Raw genomic sequence first — 17,340 nt, 5'->3', positions numbered from 1 at the left:
ATAACTACAATATTGCCACAGGGACATGAAAGACAGTTCGAGGAATATAATTAATAATGTTGTAAATATTTTGTAGGTGTCAGATGGTCACATGTCTTGCTAGGGAGACCACATCATGGATGGGGTAGAGGCTTGATCACTGCACTGTACACCTGAAGCTGATGATATTGTATGCCAACTATAACTGAATATATATATAGTCACGGGATATGGAGTATATAGTGTGGGTGTGGAGTCAAGGGAATTGTAATAGATATGTATGACATTGCGGGGGGAAGTGGGGCGGCGGATTGGGGGAAGGGGTTGTCCCCTCGAGGGGTAAAAAGTATAACTATTGCACTGTGTTTTACAGCTGAAACTAATTCTTAAAAATGTGTATTTCACAATAAAAAATAATTAAAAAAAAAGTTTACTAGAGAAGGAAAAATAGAAAACAAGAACGCAGACAGGTTGTTTTTCCTTTGAGATGGAGTGAAGGATATTTTTTGGGATGCGAGGAGAATTGTATAATCTATGGCATATACCTTAACATATACAAGTATACAATTCAATATACAATATCATTAATATGTTATCGTATTAAAATATAACACATCATGATGGAAGTGATATAAACAAAGACAATCTGAATGTGACGGCCTGCACAGAACTGGGGTTGGGGTGAGAAGGAGGGGGGGTGCATGTCTGAACTACAGCTAGTTGGGTGTTGGAAATAAGAATTTGAAGTTTATAAGACACAAAAACAAGGAGAAAGATCACACTGAGTACAGAAATAGGAATTATTCTAGATTTAAATTCAGTTTCCATAAATTGTTCTGAAAGATACTCATGTTTACTGAGTAACTTTGTAAACGTTAAATTTAACTTTCCCAAGACCTTTCCTATCAGCAATAGGGACTAATGAAAAACAAAAGTCAATATTTCTTGTGATCAAAGGAAAAGAAAGTTCTTCAACATGAAGCTATTTTACGTAACAAAATGAACCTCATCAAGATCCATTAAAAACAATATTGTGAATAACTGGTTCAACTTTCTAAGGTTAGACTAAGTAAATAACTCTACCTTTAAAAAAGAATAAGATGAGTAAACACATGCTTGCTAACCAATTTTTGATAAAAAATGACAGATACAAATTTTATACTTATTTCAGACATGCCAATACTTTGGAAATCATTTAACTTTAAAGTGTCCTAATATACATACAAATTTAGCAATCCCATAAATACAATAAAAAAGTATCTCTAACAGATTTTTTCATAAAGTATGGATCATAAATATTTAGGGTTTGTGGATGCAATGACCAAGGAAATCACTATATAAGCAATGTCAGATAGAGAGGTGGCTCAAAAATGACACACTTTTATGTTAACTACAATATTGTAAGTATATTTGTATTATAACTGCATTGACTATTATTCTATATTATTAACTACAATAATGTTCTAACTGTAATAAATACTACAGCTAGTAAAATAACTAGCAAAAATCTATAATCTATATGTCTATAATCTACTAACCAAAGTATGGCTGAACAAAGGATGTAATAAAAAGGCTAACACATATCACACACTAACCATACTAACAAGAATCTTCAGTGCTGGAAAATAATGACCACTTTCTTTCTAAAAGCCATAAAAGCTATAGAGTTAAATTAAAAGAGAAGTTAACAACAAACACCAATAACAAAAATACTACATTTTACCTTGGCAATTATCCTTTCCTATAGCCCAAATTAATATGCTTATAAAAGGAGAACCACTAAATAATTATGTCTTCCATGTACAGTATACTTCACACATACTTTCTAAGAATTACACACATATATTTAGTGCATAAAAATGACTGGCAATAAAGGTAAAATTATATGTGCTGAAAGAAGTAGACTTTGATTATAAACTGATTTGGACTAAAATATTTACAATAGTTTTCATTCAAATTTAAATTACCTTTACCCTTTTTTGCTCTGAAACTAGGATATATTTTTGGATTCTTATACCCCAAAAGAATGAAATTGAATAACAATGAAAACACAATATAAAATCTGTGGGATGTAGAAAAGCTACATATTTAGAGAAAAATTTCCATACTTAGAGGAAAATTTATAGTTTTAAATGTATATTATAAAGCAAGAAATGCTTAAAATAAATAATCCTAGTTCTGTGATAAAAAGACAGAAAAAGTAGCAAATTAAATACAAAGAGAGTAGGATAAAGAATAAAGGAAATAAAAAATGAAAACCAATGACATATAAAACAGAAACTAACATGAAAGAAAATCAATAAAGCCAAAAGATAACCCTTTGAAAACTTATAAAATTGATATATCTCTAAAAGAAGTTCATCAAGAAAGAAAGAAAACTTAAATTACCAACACTAGGTATGAAAAAGGGGACATCAATCAACACAGAATCTATGAACATTAAAAGGCAAAAAATGGAAATATAATAAACAACTTTATAATAATAAATTCAAAACTAAGGAAATAAATTCCTTGAAAAAAGTAACCTTTGAAATTGGCATAAGAAAAAATATATATAATATAGAGAACTAAATAAATACAAAAATGAATAAATAAATACAAAAATGAATAAATAAATACAGAACTGAATAGTTCTATAAAATTGCTGTTCTTTGTTCTTTAAATTCTGGTTCATTTTCCAGTAAAGCCATCTAGGCCTGGAGTTTTCTTTGTGGGAAGTTTTGTTTTTAAGTTAGAGATTTTATTTCTTTAACAAATGTAGAACTATTCACACACATGCATGTGTATAAACATACCTACAAACACACAAATGAAAGGCAAATCCAAGTTTTGTTATAGCAAAAGGTACAAATAGAAAATATAAGAATTAATATAATGTAATATGAGATTAGTTATAACCAAGATTACAGTGGGATTGTGACTGTGGTGGTTATGCTAATATGCCCAAACATTAGTAATTATACTTGACTTCAGATTTTAACCTAATTCTGGAAACTCAGGATAAAGACATATCCTAACATATCAATGGGAGCAGGCAGGAGAGAAAATGAAAACGTTTACATAAAATTAGTCAACTTACAGCTTGAAGCTAAGCATGGTTCTTTGATCTCACATGGTTCTTTGATCTTATTGTATTATTCTGTATTTTCATTTACTGAATATTATTTTAAAAATAAAAACACAAACTATATTAATTAAGCATGAATATGAATATTCTTCCCATCTTCTAAGACAGAGCAGCCTCTCTATTGGGGTAGATAACCCACCAAAGTGATGGCATGATTTTTATTTAATATACAAGGATAAAAAAAGTTTCAAAACAAAAGAAGTAAGTCCAGGACTGAGCTCTCTTGAACATCACCTGTTTAATCAGAATCACTGACTGATCAGACATGTTTTTCCAAAAAACTTAGAATGGAGCTATAAGTACACTTATCACTTGAAAATATTCTGACCCAATAATAGGTTTGTCCTTCCCTCATACAGAATGAATAAGTAAACTTAAAAAATCAATTATAACCTAGTACCCTACACGTATCTGTAAATTAATTTCTAGACATAATATATTTGCCTTAAAATAAAGTTCACTACAATTTCGTTTAAGAATTGGTATAGGTATAGAGCAAGCAGAGTCAATCTTTTCAAGGAGGAGGGGGTCAGTACATTTTTCCTGTAAAGGGCCAGAGAGTAACTATTTTAGACTTTGCAGGCCATGCATTCTCCATTGCAACCACTCACCTTTGCTATCATTGTAGTTCCAAGGCCAGTAGGCAAAAAGTAAACGAATGTGTTCCAATAAAACTCTGTTTACCAAAACAGAAGGCTTGGCCTGTGGGTCATAGTTTGCTGAACAATGTCTTTTTTTTTTTTTTCATGCTTTGGAGATTTTGCCCATTCTCTGACATTTATCAAAAGTATTTATCAAAGATGAAGGATTTCAGCCTTTATTTCATCACAAAAGGATTTGGTAGTGGTGACAATATGCGGTATACACTTACCCTGGCTACTTCACAAGATTGTTTACAAATCAAATGAATTCAAATTAAATCTAATCAAATCAGAAAATCCTGGATCAACTTTAAAGCAATACATTGGTATGCTGTATTACAAATTCCTTAATTATTATAGCACATAAATCTGAATAACTAAACAGTATGAATAAATCCAAGCTCTCTAGTTGAACTTCCATACTTTTACTCCCTTTAAAATTATTTCTCCTATCTTATTCCATTTGTAATCTATTAACTCAAGCTTTGGGTTTACCCACTAGATAAAGATTGCTTTGTGGTTCGTATCAGTAATTTAAAAAGATTCTTTATTTCTACTATTTAAAATACTCTACACATTTTTATTCCTTCTGGAGCACAGCAACCCTTTAATCCTTTATTAAAGGGACAGATTACAATACAGAAACATCTTAAATTGAGAGAGAGAGCTTAAGGTATACTTCACTTCTCCCTTTACTCCAACCCCAGACTGATATTTCACTCTCAGAATGGAATGGAAGACATTAAACAGACAATAAATACAAAAAGATAGTTTTCAATATATTCAAGTCAGCTCTCCATGTGAGAGTCTTCGCCTTTCTAATCCTGTCCCCTAGGCAGCTCTGAAGCAGACGAACTATTTATGGCTAGAAAAATATGTAGGAGTAGGAGCAGGTTCTGACTGAAAAGCAGGGAAAGAAATCTTTGCTCTTTTTTAATTGCTTCCAGTATAAGTCAGTGATTTTGTGCCTGGGTTTAAAGGTGAGTCAGGTAGCAAGTAAGAATCAAAAATAGTTCTTTCTGAACTGGACTACAAACTCAAAAAGTCTTGTGAAAATTGCACTATTTGTCTACCAGTGTTGGTAAAGAGCCATATCTTATTTTTGGCAAAAATTATACCAACTCAGTGTGACACATCCCACATGAACAACAAATTTGAATATGAGGTTTTTTTTTTTTTGCTTTTAGAAAAGGAAAATGACTAAATAAATGAATAAATGCAGTTCCTTTGATGGACCACATCTAAAGCATGAAGCCTGTAAAAGCGGTCCCCTTGGTGGTTAAAAGGTACCAGTCTGATACTCTTCTCAGTTGCTAAGAACCATCTTTAGAATGTAACTTAGCTTCAGTTTTCTAAGTCTGGAGCTTCTATAGCTCTAATTTTTTTTTTTTTAGTTAGAAAACTAAAGAATCAAATTCAGTCAAACGTTTGAAGAAACCAGATTCCAAAAATGAAGTTAAATTCAGACAACATAAAATACAAAACTGGAAATATTACTTAAAAATATAAAATACTAGTTTCTGTCATCAGTGGTGGTAAATGCTTTTGCTTGTTTGTTTTCAAAGTACATGCACTCATGATTAGATAAAAAGAAATTGAAGCACTTGCACACATATATAAAATTTATCAAAGAGCACTATTATTATTGTCTGTCCTCCATGGCTCAAGGGAGATTTCAGGGGTCAAGGAAAATCCTTTCTATTTAAGGTTGGCACTTATAACAACTATATAAATATCATGATTATTGTTCACTTAGAAAATAATCTAGTAGTATAAAGTTACTTTTGCTTCTTCTCATCCCATCTACTTTTCTCCCTCTCAAATTCGGCACATGAAAAAATGGCAGAGTTTAAGCCACAGAAAATGTCAGCTGCTTTCCTAGGGAGCTCAATAGTCCAGCATCACACAGTCCTAGCTTTTTCCTTAAGATAATAAGAACCCTGAGGGGAAGACTGCTGTGAGGGAGAGGGTAACTGTGTGTGCGTGTTGGAGAGGGGGGGAGTGGGGGAAAAGGGTTATATTCTTAGAAGACAGAGAAATATTAGCAACATGATTTCTATATATCAGTGTTAGCAATAATCTATTTGGTATTTGTTATTTCAACTGGGTAAAACATAAAACTAATAAACTAGTTGTAAATTATATACCATAGATAAGACACTTATAGATTTAGAGAGCTGAAAATCATATTGCATGTCACCTTCTCTAGTATTTATTAAACATATTTCTTAAGCAAACTATAAATGACAGCTTTATTTTAAAAGGTATAAAAATAACTTTTAAAAAATAGTTAAAATCTGGACAGTTTAAAAAGGGTTTTATTAACCATATTAGTATGAAAATGTGCTTTAGAAGTTAAGAGATTTAGGATTGAAAACTGACAAGTGCTCAAATCAAAACACAATTCTTCTGTGAGTTTTCAGACATTGCATAGAAAATCTGGGATAATTACAACACTGATCAGCAAAACCCAATTAGAAACAGTTATACCATAGCAAACAAAAATGAATTACCTCGTCTTCGCCCATAACTCCTTGCTGCATGTAAACAAAGGACAAATTGTAAAATGTCAGAACTAAAAATAAGCCCACATATACAAATATTTGTGATATGAAAAGCTATGTGGGCATCTGAAAATTAGTGCTACTTTGTTTTCAGAGATATGACAATGTTACCATAAAACATCTGCATGATGTTTTATCATTTATAAAGCACTTTAATTACAGATATCATCTGAATTACATAAAAACAAATTAACAGGAAATATACAATTTATTCTCATGTTGAAATTCATGAAGAAATATTTCTTTCATCAGATCAGGGTAGGAATATATAACAGTTTACAGTTAAATAGCATCACAAATAATTTTTCCAATAAATGGGAATAATTTGAATTAAATCCTTATTTTTCTATTTATTATAAAGAGTGATACAGCATATATAGTCCAACAAATAGCTATTCAGATCTAATTCACATTATACTAAGCCCTGCATGAAAAAAGTACCGGAAGACAAAGTAAAAAATTTAGTCCATATTCAAACTTGCTTAGTTGAAGAAATGATTAATGACGTACTCTAGCTAATAATGCTTTCTATTATTTTAGTACATTTTATAACAGCTATCTAAGTGCTTATGTCTCTACCTCTGGGGTAAGAGGGACTCAAATACAAATCATTATTAATACCATAATAGTACATGTTAAATACTATAGAAGTAGAAAGGCATTTTAATCAATGTTACTAGCAATTTACGTAACTCTTTATGAAGAAAAAAAAATACTGCAATTTATTTTTCATAAGAAACTACCATTTGGATAAAATTCACAACTTGTTTTTAAATAACTCCTCCGCCCAAATCTGAGTATATGGTGAGCACTTTTACCCTGGCATTAATATATAAAACCAAAGCAGTAAACCAAAATATGACTGTTAAAATTCAGATCTTATTTCATGTTCATAGATTTTTAGGGCTGGAAAGAAAATGATATTGAATAAATCTCAAATCCAAATAGATATTAAAAGTCAGAAATGTCTCCCCAAAAGTATATAAAACTTGAAGATCAAAATAAAATATTTCACATCATTAAATACATTCTATAATTGAAGTTTTAAAAAATATATTTTAAATTTTATGCTAAGCCTTTAATATAAATGTGTCTACAAGGTGAGAAAATGCAGCATTAATTCCCCTATAATATAAAGGGGGATAAACAAACTGGTCAACTTTTAGTCATTAACACTTCAAGAAATAAGTCAATAAGTATAAGGCCTACATCAGAGTCTTTATACAAAATAACTTCATTTGCAACTATGCCATTCTACTGTTTTTATTTAGCTATAAAATCTACAGCAGACTTAACCTGTCCACAAACGCCAATCACCTCAAGGCTCTGGAGCAGCGGTTCTCAACCTTTCACGGGGGTCATCTAAGACCATCGGGAAAACACATATTTTCGTATTTTCTATGGTCTTAGGAACCGAGACACCGCTCTTCTATCTGTCTCCAGGACCACATGCAGATACGCCCACATATGAGTACCTGGAGACCCCTGTGAATGAACGACCCACAGGTTGAGAACCGCTGCTCTAGAGACTTATGTGACCTGCATAGCTTACCTGAATGTATATACATAAATGGTTTTTATATATTTACATATATACACGTTATGTGTTTGTGTGTGTGTGTGTGTGTGTGTGTGTGTTTGTAATTTACATAGAGCTTACCTGACCTATGTATTAGTTTAGGGTGAGGGTAGGGGTGGAACTGTCATTAAGAATTTTGTTGTCTAGGTCTTCTAAGACTTATAAAGGCCTTAAAAAAAAACAGAGTCTCAAAGAGATGGGACATCAGCTGTGGAAAATCAGAACAATAAAATAGGAATGTTAATATAGCTATCAAGAACATGCTATAGAAGAGCAAATTCCTTGAAGTCTTTAACGTTGTGTTAGCCTGGAAATGGTCACTAGGCCCCCAAACACTTCACAGTACAAGTCTCATGAGTTGGTCTCCTGCTTATGCCTAGGCATGGTCTAATAATATTAATTCAGTATAAATTTGCTTTGCGGCATCTCATTCATGGCTGTAGAGGCTCAAACATTTATAAAGCAAATTAAACTATTCTCATTAAAAGACAAATTATGAATTATGATGAAGTCATAATGTGGTATATAATTCTTGACTTACTGAGAAAATTAATGTTATCATAGCCAGTTTATGTTCTTAGCTGTTAGGTTCTTAGCTGATGCTACTCAAAACTAAAACCATGAAAATAAATGAATGTTCACAGCATCATAAATTTCATCTCATTCCTAGGCTTGAACACAATTATTCAGAGAATTTCTCCAACTGTCTCATACCTGAGGGATTTTAGAATCATATAAAGAGATATTTTACTTATTTTTTGGACAACTCTCAGATTCCAAGTCTCTCCATCACAAAAATAGAACTGACTGCAGATGAAGCTAAACCAAGTGAAACATTTCCTATTCCGAGTAGTATATCATATACTACTTATATACATAACTTTTCTTTTTCTTTCTTTCTTTTTTTAATGAAGATAATAAGAAGGCTGTGAGAAACGGCTGAAGGCCTTTCCTATACAAGTGGCTTTACAATTTGGTCCTGGGGTACTAATAATATTACTAGGTTCTAACCCATAGCTGCAAAAAAGAAATAGATTAATTATAATATTGCCCTTAGGGTCTTTGTATTGGCTCTTACTGCAGCTGGAGGGACAGATAAACATACCAAGTCAGCTGGAAATACTTATAGGTTAAAGTTCTCTTGGTGTGAAACCAAATAAATTTTTATTTCTTACTCTAAAAACTTGAGCCAGGGCCAGCCAAGTGGCTCAGTGGTTAAGAGTTGGCTTGGGAGCGTGAGCTCTGAGCAGCAGGGCCGCCGGTTCGGATCCCACAGTGACACTGTGCCCTCTTACAGCTAAGATGGTGAACAACAGCTCGACCTGGAGCTGGGTTGCTGGGAGTCGCCGGTGACGGCGTAGGCTGCAGTGAAGCTGCAGTGGGCTGCCATAAGCTACCGTGTGTGGCTGGCAGCCAGTGTGAGCAGCCGGCAGCCAGTGAAGCTGTCGTGAGGCACCATGAGAGGCTGTCCAATGGCCGGCGAGCAACTGCCTCACCCGAGAAGAGAGCAATGATACAATACCAACATGGGCCAGTGAAGTGACGTCCTGCACAACTAGACTGAAGAACAAAAGGACAGCAACTTGTCTGTTCCCCTTCCCCTATTCACCAATGCTGTTCCCTCAAATTCCCCAATAAAATCTTTAAAAAAAACCCAAAATACTTGAGCCAAAAGCCAAGAGAGCAATATACCCATTCCCCTACCCCATCATAATCCTTTTCAAAATCCAAAATATATCTGTTATATACTCCCCTCACTTCCATCAGCATAAAAAAAGAACTGACAATATACTCAAGTTTCCTATTTTCATGGCTTAATATAGCATACTAAGAATACCTACCTTCAGAAATAAAATCGCATTTCTGAGTAAATTTTCTCAATTAAAAGATACACATAACTACTTTCTTCCCCAAAGTATACCAACCTCTTGATTACAAACATGGCTGTATGTGGTTAATAACTGCAAATTTAAATTTCAAACTAGCTTGCTAATACCATCCCCCCATACTTCTGCTCTGTCTGTTCTCCTTCTGAAAAACCATATGTATTAATAAAAACGTAAGCTATATGCATATTCCTCGGGAAAGTGTAAAGGGGAGTACAACATAATCCAAATAGAAATGAATACGTGAATGATACATCATTTTGTATTGCTGCTCACTACTGTGAAAAACAGAGGGTTTTTATTTTGTTTTGTATTGTTTTTAACTACTAATAATAAAAAGTGTAAGATGTATACACTTAGAAATATAAACATTCAAGCTGTCATTCTAACTTCAGATAGTATCTTTCATTTTCAGACAATTTACCCATTCCTATATAATGTGACTTTCCTAAAGAGCTTCTCAAATGTTAAAATTGTACGCTTCTACAATATCTGAATTACTGGATTGTCGGAAAAGTCATGACGTATTTTTTGTTTTTCGTTGCAAAAATGCGTCATGACTTTTCCGACAACCCAATATAATTTGAAACAGTGGCAGTCTCCACCAGTCAATTCAACTTCATTTCCATGTGATTTGAGGAATCTGATCTGTTCAGAAGTAGGAGCTGCTTGCAGTTATATTTCCATGGCATTTTTTATTTAAATTTTTAAAATCTATACAACTTCATGAGATGTGGGTGCGGGATTATACCTCTTTTTCTATACTGAGTTAAAAGAGGCTCAGAGTTAAAGATTTGCCAGAAGTACTTCATAGTTTTACCTAATAGTTTGACCACCTTCCTGACCTTTATGCCATTCTGTTTATCCTTTACTTAAAAGAATATTTAAAAGTTTAACCAGAACTCTAATTAACTAGGAAGATAGGGTCATAAAACCTTTACAATGTTTGTCTTATCTGTATAACAATTAATATTTATATATTTCTTTTCATTCAATGGACTGTAACATCACAGATTTCTGCCAGTTCTGTATTTTCTAAGGAATGACCTTAAATAGTAATAGTCATACATTGACTTTAACGTGTATTTGTGCACCATCAAAAGTCATCTTGAGTAACAACACAGGGCAAGCACGCCATACTTTAAGAAACTGCTTTTATGGATCCAAATTTGTCCCTATACAGCTTCCTTCACAAAGTTTTGGTTAGGCTCTCCCTGCAATAACATAAAACAAGCCTTCTTTGTTCACTATATATCAGTTAGGTCTACTCTAATTTTATTTTAGCCAAAGTAAACAGATCCAACTTCATCTATTCACAGGACACAATTTTTACTCTTTCAAAGCCGTTTTTGGCACTGCTCATCATCACCCACTGCCACAGATAACTTTTACTTTCAGGAACTGTTCTAAACACATATTTTACATGAATGAATCATTCACGTCTCACAACAATTCCCCTGAGGCAGACAGCATGCTCTCTCTCTTTTAGAGGTAAAAAATCTGAGCCAAAGTGAAGTTAGGTAAGCTGCCCAAGGTCACACAGCTAGAAATAGCAAACAAGTTTAAACTCAAAAGATAATCTGGCTCCAGAGTCTGCAGTACCAACTACTATGTACTACTGTTAAGCCACCAAAAAAACACGAATGTATATTTTATTACCAAATATTGATTTTTCACAGTCAATAATAATAGTTATGCTTATTGGTTAAACAATACAATTTATTTAATCAACTTCCTAATAGTGAGTTAAATCTGTGACATGCTAAAAATGTAATGATTTCAAAAGCAGGCCTATGTATGCAGATGCTACAACTTCTTTAATCAGTTGAAAATATTTAAGAATAATTGAGTATAGGCACAGGCTTGCTATTAACATCACTTAACTCCCATATTTCTCAGGGAGAAAATACACTAAGAATACAGTTGAATTACAACAGTTAAAAAGTAGCTTTAAAAATATTTCCCCTTACGTTTTAGTGCCTTTTGCCTACATCTCACTTCAATAACCTTGATGTCTACAAAAAATCGTTTAAATCTTTCATATTCAAATATGTCTTTGTCCTATAAATATAAGCAATTTTCTGATTCTTGCTTGCTCTTTTAACCAATGATCTCAAATGAGCAAAAAAAATTTTTTCTCTTTGGATCAAATTGTCTCTGCTGACTTAAACATATTTGAATGTCCTAGTTTCATCATCTTTTATCCTCCCAGTCCCTTACCAGAGAAGGTTCAGAATTTCCAGTATGGTTTAGTATACTGAGTATGCATCATGGCCCTGAAAGGGCAGAATGTGAAGAGGGCTCACATAATAAAAAAGCAGATTTGTCCACAAGATGCAACTCTTTCCTGAAATAAAATATGCTTGTATCTACTATGTAATAAAACACTTTCAATATAATATGTGGATTATTTATAAGGGACTTAAGCAACTGATGAAATCAATTAGTTTAATAACGTTTAGTTGCAGAAGTTGTAAAAAACAGTGTAGCTACTAAGCTCTGTGCTCACATGTAACTGACATAGCCTATTGTGATTACAATATACTTCTGAATTATCCTAGATTAATATGCATTTAGCAATCTAAGAATGTCTGTGAATGATCTAACAGATTATCTCAGAGTACTTTCCTTCATATGGATTTTAACTGGATATGTGAAACACTGGCAAATTCAAAATTTTCAACTGAATTGCTTTTCATAGAATTTAAAATAGAAATGTGAATGATCCTTATTTACCACAAAGAATGTTTCAAAAGGAAAGTATTTAAGGAAGAATCAATATATAAATAATTTAATGTTACCTAAACCTATCATCATTTTATAATTCAAGCCACAAGAATAATAAAAATTATTATCTATTTTCCGTTTTGCAAACAACAACATAATTTTTAGTCATAGACTTAAGAGTTCAGAGGCCAGCTACTCAAATGATGCGTTTTTTTTAATTTTGTGGTAGAAAAAATGTTGCAGTCCTGGAATATGATTTCTAGTAACTTTTTGGTTAAAGTCTTTGTAAATATCGTGATTCACTGAATTCATAAACTTGGCCTACTGGACTGTTGTGAGGTCTAGCCTGGACGTGGTTTCAGCCTAGAGTGCACAGTCTGGCCCCAGTGTTAATACCTTGACAATTCTATCTCTAACCATCCTTAACGATCTTCACTAATAGATAACCCAATGCTTAGACTAGGCTGCCATGTGGTAGGCAACTCAATACTTAACGGTCAAACTCTGAATGAACCAATGACCTCATTTGCAAGGTGATACTTTGCTTTTTCATTCCAAAATCCTATCCACGTAACAATCTAGGTAGCCTGGACTTTATTACCACCTTTCTGTTTCTACAATGTTTACTTAATATTAGTTCACAGGGTGTAGTTTTACATTGGTCTTTTTTTCAGCCTTTGTCCCCCAACTTCATTGTCATCTTTTTTCCAACAAAGCTCTCATTGAAATAGAAGAGTCAAGTCATTCTAATGATACAATTACATATTTTAAAGTACATGCTATCTCTAGTATTACTTCTTCCTACTTCCCGCTCATCACCCACCTTCTGATTTAAAAATACCTTTGTGAGGGATATTTTAATCCTCCATGTCTGCTCCCACAGTCATGGATATGTTAAGTGCTGTGACTCTCTGAATACAATGTTTACCCAACAGAAAGAATGTTTTAATGAAAAGTTTATTTACTCTTTTTCTAACTCTGTGAACTTCACGTTGTAAACTTTCTAGTTACAATAAATTAAGTTACTGTGACCACGGTATTTGCAGAATCACCAGTATATTACTTAGTTGAACATAAATAGGCACAAGTGCTAAATTAAGTTAATACATTTTATACACTTTGCAAACATTACCTCATTTAGTTCTCATAATAAGCCTTGAGATTTTATTGCCATTTAACAGATGGGAAGCTAAAGCTCACAGAGGTTACTTGACCAAGGTCATACCCATAAACTGGGAAGCCAATATTCAAACTCAGGACTGTCTCCAAAGTCTATGATCATTGAAGTAAACACTTCAACTACTTTGCCAGCCAAAATACACTCAAACTCCCAATTCTGCCTTCTTTACAGGAAGAGCTGTAGCTTTATTTTTATTCTTATAAAATGACTACCATGTATATGGGGAAGGTTTAGATAATGTATTCAATCACCTTTATTTATGTAAACCAATTGGAAAAATAAAATGTTTTATACAACTTACCATTTAACATCAACAGATTGTCAGTTCCTGGATGTGGATAACTCAATCGACCTTTAAAAAGACAGGAAAATAAAGTTTGAAGATTATTATGCTATTCAAAAATTGAAAAAAGGGAAGGGGCATAAGGAGGAAATTATTGAGCATAGTATATTTCTTAAGAACTAAAAAGGTAATGTTTAACTCAAAGTATATTAACTAAAATTATCTTTGAAAATTGAAAACAAAAACAGTTAACTCTAGTTCCTAGATCATAACAGCACAATGTGATTTGGGAGCCATACCTATAGAATAAACGCTATTTGCCTCGAAATGTACAAACAACTTAGGTATTCTAGTCTTTAAAACTTAACATAGGATGTTCAAATTAATATTTTCAAAGTTGTTCATAATTTTCTCTACAGATCTCTTTTTCCAAAATTTAAAGGAAAGGAACGTCTATCCCTAAATAAAAAAGCAACCAAAATCTTTTTAAAAAGCAGCAAAAACTCATCATGACTTGCGGTTTTAATTTGATATTATTTTATATAATTGTATTTAAATAAAGAAATTTAATAAAAACACCTTAAATGTATTATTAAAAGTATTATTGGAAATTTAACTTGTTCAAAGTTTATAAATGATATGAAATAAAAATATAAAAAATGAAAATGTTAAAGCTTAAGAACATGGTAGCATAAGTATTTCCTTTGAGTCATTCTTCATTTAAGAATTTAGCATGTACTAATTGCAGATAGGACAACAGTACTTTGCACTGCTGTGGAAAAGGAAAAAAAGGTATGCCTGAACATATAATGGTTTATCCAGCATTTTTATACTGTAACGTTTATTTGACTAAATGCCAACAGCAAGGCTAATCATTGTTTTTAGTCTATTAAAATACAAGATTTTTCTCTAATGCCTGGCTCTCTGATAGACTATTTGAAAGGTACATTAAAATCCATTTAGAAATCTAAAAATTAAATGTCTGTGAGATTGCATTTTAGCAACTTTCAGCACAGTCCCTTTAAAAAGACACTGGATAGCATATAATGTATTGCCACCAGAAAGGTGACCAATAAATACCTAAATGGCTTTGACAATGATTAGTAAGGAGTACAGACTAGCTGCATCTTCCTTTACTACCTCTGCAAGCACTCTACACTTCTAGGGCCCTTTATTATATTCAAATATCCCATACAAGATGGACATTGTTTGTTTGGTTTTGATTTAATTATGAAGTTAAAGAACTTGATCATTTACCAATGTAAGAGCGAGTGGCAAAGATAATCCAATGTTGACATTTACACACACACACACACACACACTTCATTGGAGTTCTAACTTTACCATAGCACATTTTCTTTTTAGACTCCAGAGTTAAAATAAATGTTACTGTCCTTCAAAGGACAATTTACCACTTCTTATTTACTCCTGAGTTTCATGCAGTATGACATTAGTTAACTAAATGAGCTCTTAAATAAAGTTGTCATAATCTAAAATCCTAGAAATTGTGGTGTCTTAGTATGGAGTGAGAAATAGGAGAACATGCACAGAAATGTACAAGATACAAAGGTTAGGAAGCAGAGCTGTCCTAAACTGGATTTCAATAGCATAGAGCATTACTGTGTCTGAAGTTAGCATAGCTTATTTTGGAAATATGCCTATTTTTAAACATCTTGTTGCAGATGACCACATTTACAGAATAATATAAGGCCAATAAAAGAATTACTGTTATTTCTGACTTGAGATTGAAAATAAAAACTCCTGTGAAAGTGGCAACCTGTGATGCTGTTCAGTATAACAAGTTCATTAATTTCTGCATGCTGACAGTGTGTGGGAGGCTGAGAATATGAGTGAGAGAGACAGTCTCTGCTTATGATGTTGTAGTGCAGACACGAATATACAATTCCAATATAACCTGCCAAGTATGGAAAGAATTATGTACATTGTGCTATATTAAAACCACAAAGGAGTAGTTAACCAAGTCCAGGGATTCAAGCAAGACTTCCTAGGAAGGTAAACTGAGCAAAACCCTAACGCCTTCCTCTATTTCAAAAAACACTCAACTTTCAATTGCCATGTAATTATCCTCTAACAGATTCATTGTTCACTTTATTTATCCCAAGGCACAGGTAACAAAATACTTTATTGCTAATCGTTTTTTGACTTCTTGGCTCTGAAGGGACTTAAAAGGCATACCACATGTGGAAGTTCAAAAGACAGATGCCTATTTGCAAATGGATATATATTTGTACATATATACACAAAAGTACAAAGTATGTTCTAAAATATAGATCTCCAAACTGGAAAATCTCTCAATATAGCTAATAAAATACTCCAAAACGAAATAAACAAATTTAGACTATTTTAAAATTACCCAACTACTTTCCCTCTACTACAGTGAAACTATCAATGCATCTTTACAAGTTAACTTTTACAGTTATAGTTTACTTAGGATAGTATTAAGACTACTCTCACTAAGGACCCGCCAATTGATAACAACTAACATTTGAGGGCTCACTATGTGCCAGAAACTTTTCTAAGTTCTTTATAACCAATTATTTAATCCTCACAACAATCCTATGAGTTAGGTACTATCATATCAGCTTCCCATTTGAAGATGAAGACACTGTGCCACAAAAGGTGAAAAACCTTGCCCAAGGTTATAGCACTGCAGATTGCTATGACAGGACTTGGACCCAGGCAGTTTGGCTCCACACTCTTAATGTCTATCTGACAACGACTTCCCCTTGGTAACATAATACAGAGAAAGGTGTGTATGTCTAGTTATAGGGCAAATTCAGCCATTAAAAAACGTAAGAGAATTATTCTATTGTATATTAGATAACATACAGGAAAAAATACATTGCTGTGAAATCAATTTCTCCTTATTGTCCAAAAGGCCTGTGATGCAGAGACTTGTAGTTGTACAATAACACCTGTTTTCCTGTTAACAACAGAACTCCCAAATGCTAGATAGGCACAGGGCTGTACAGAGTAAAAAAACTAAATTTCTTAGCCTTCCTTATAGTTGTACATGTGTGTGCCCAAGTGCGTAATGTCTGGCCAATGAAATGTAAAGCAAAATTGGTATGTACAGTTTCGGGAAGTATCCTTTAAAAGGGAAGATCTTCTTTACCTTTTTCCTGCTTGCTGGAATTCAGATGAGATGGCTATACTGAAGCAGCTGTATTATGATCATGAGACAGAAGTTAGGTGCTAAGGATAGCAGAATAACACAGGAGCCTAGATTCATGAAAATTCCCATAACACTTCTAGGAGTGCTATGTTTATATAAGAGAAATAAACTTCTATTTTGTTTAAGAGGCTTTAGAGTTTTTTGTTGTCCCAGAAGAATCTAATCTTACAAATAGACC

The 17,340-nt window shown here is 33.0% G+C and overlaps 1 protein-coding gene across 1 annotated transcript in view; it reads right to left on the bottom strand.

Annotated features, from left to right (window-relative positions):
* Positions 1–17,340, bottom strand: part of CPEB2 (cytoplasmic polyadenylation element binding protein 2) — a 69,000-nt gene that overhangs the window by 25,135 nt on the left and 26,525 nt on the right. Inside the window, exons 5-6 of the mRNA XM_019626338.1 lie at positions 13,985–14,035; positions 6,261–6,284 (exon numbers count right to left, since the gene is read on the bottom strand). Of these exons, the coding sequence (XP_019481883.1) occupies positions 6,261–6,284; positions 13,985–14,035 (75 nt within the window). The remainder of the gene's footprint in view (positions 1–6,260; positions 6,285–13,984; positions 14,036–17,340) is intronic.

The sequence above is a fragment of the Hipposideros armiger genome, unplaced genomic scaffold, assembly GCF_001890085.2.
Source record: "Hipposideros armiger isolate ML-2016 unplaced genomic scaffold, ASM189008v1 scaffold_666, whole genome shotgun sequence".
Classification (NCBI taxonomy): Eukaryota; Metazoa; Chordata; class Mammalia; order Chiroptera; family Hipposideridae; genus Hipposideros; species Hipposideros armiger.
Note: the sequence above shows the minus strand (reverse complement) of the source record. Positions and strands in the feature narration are given on the sequence as shown.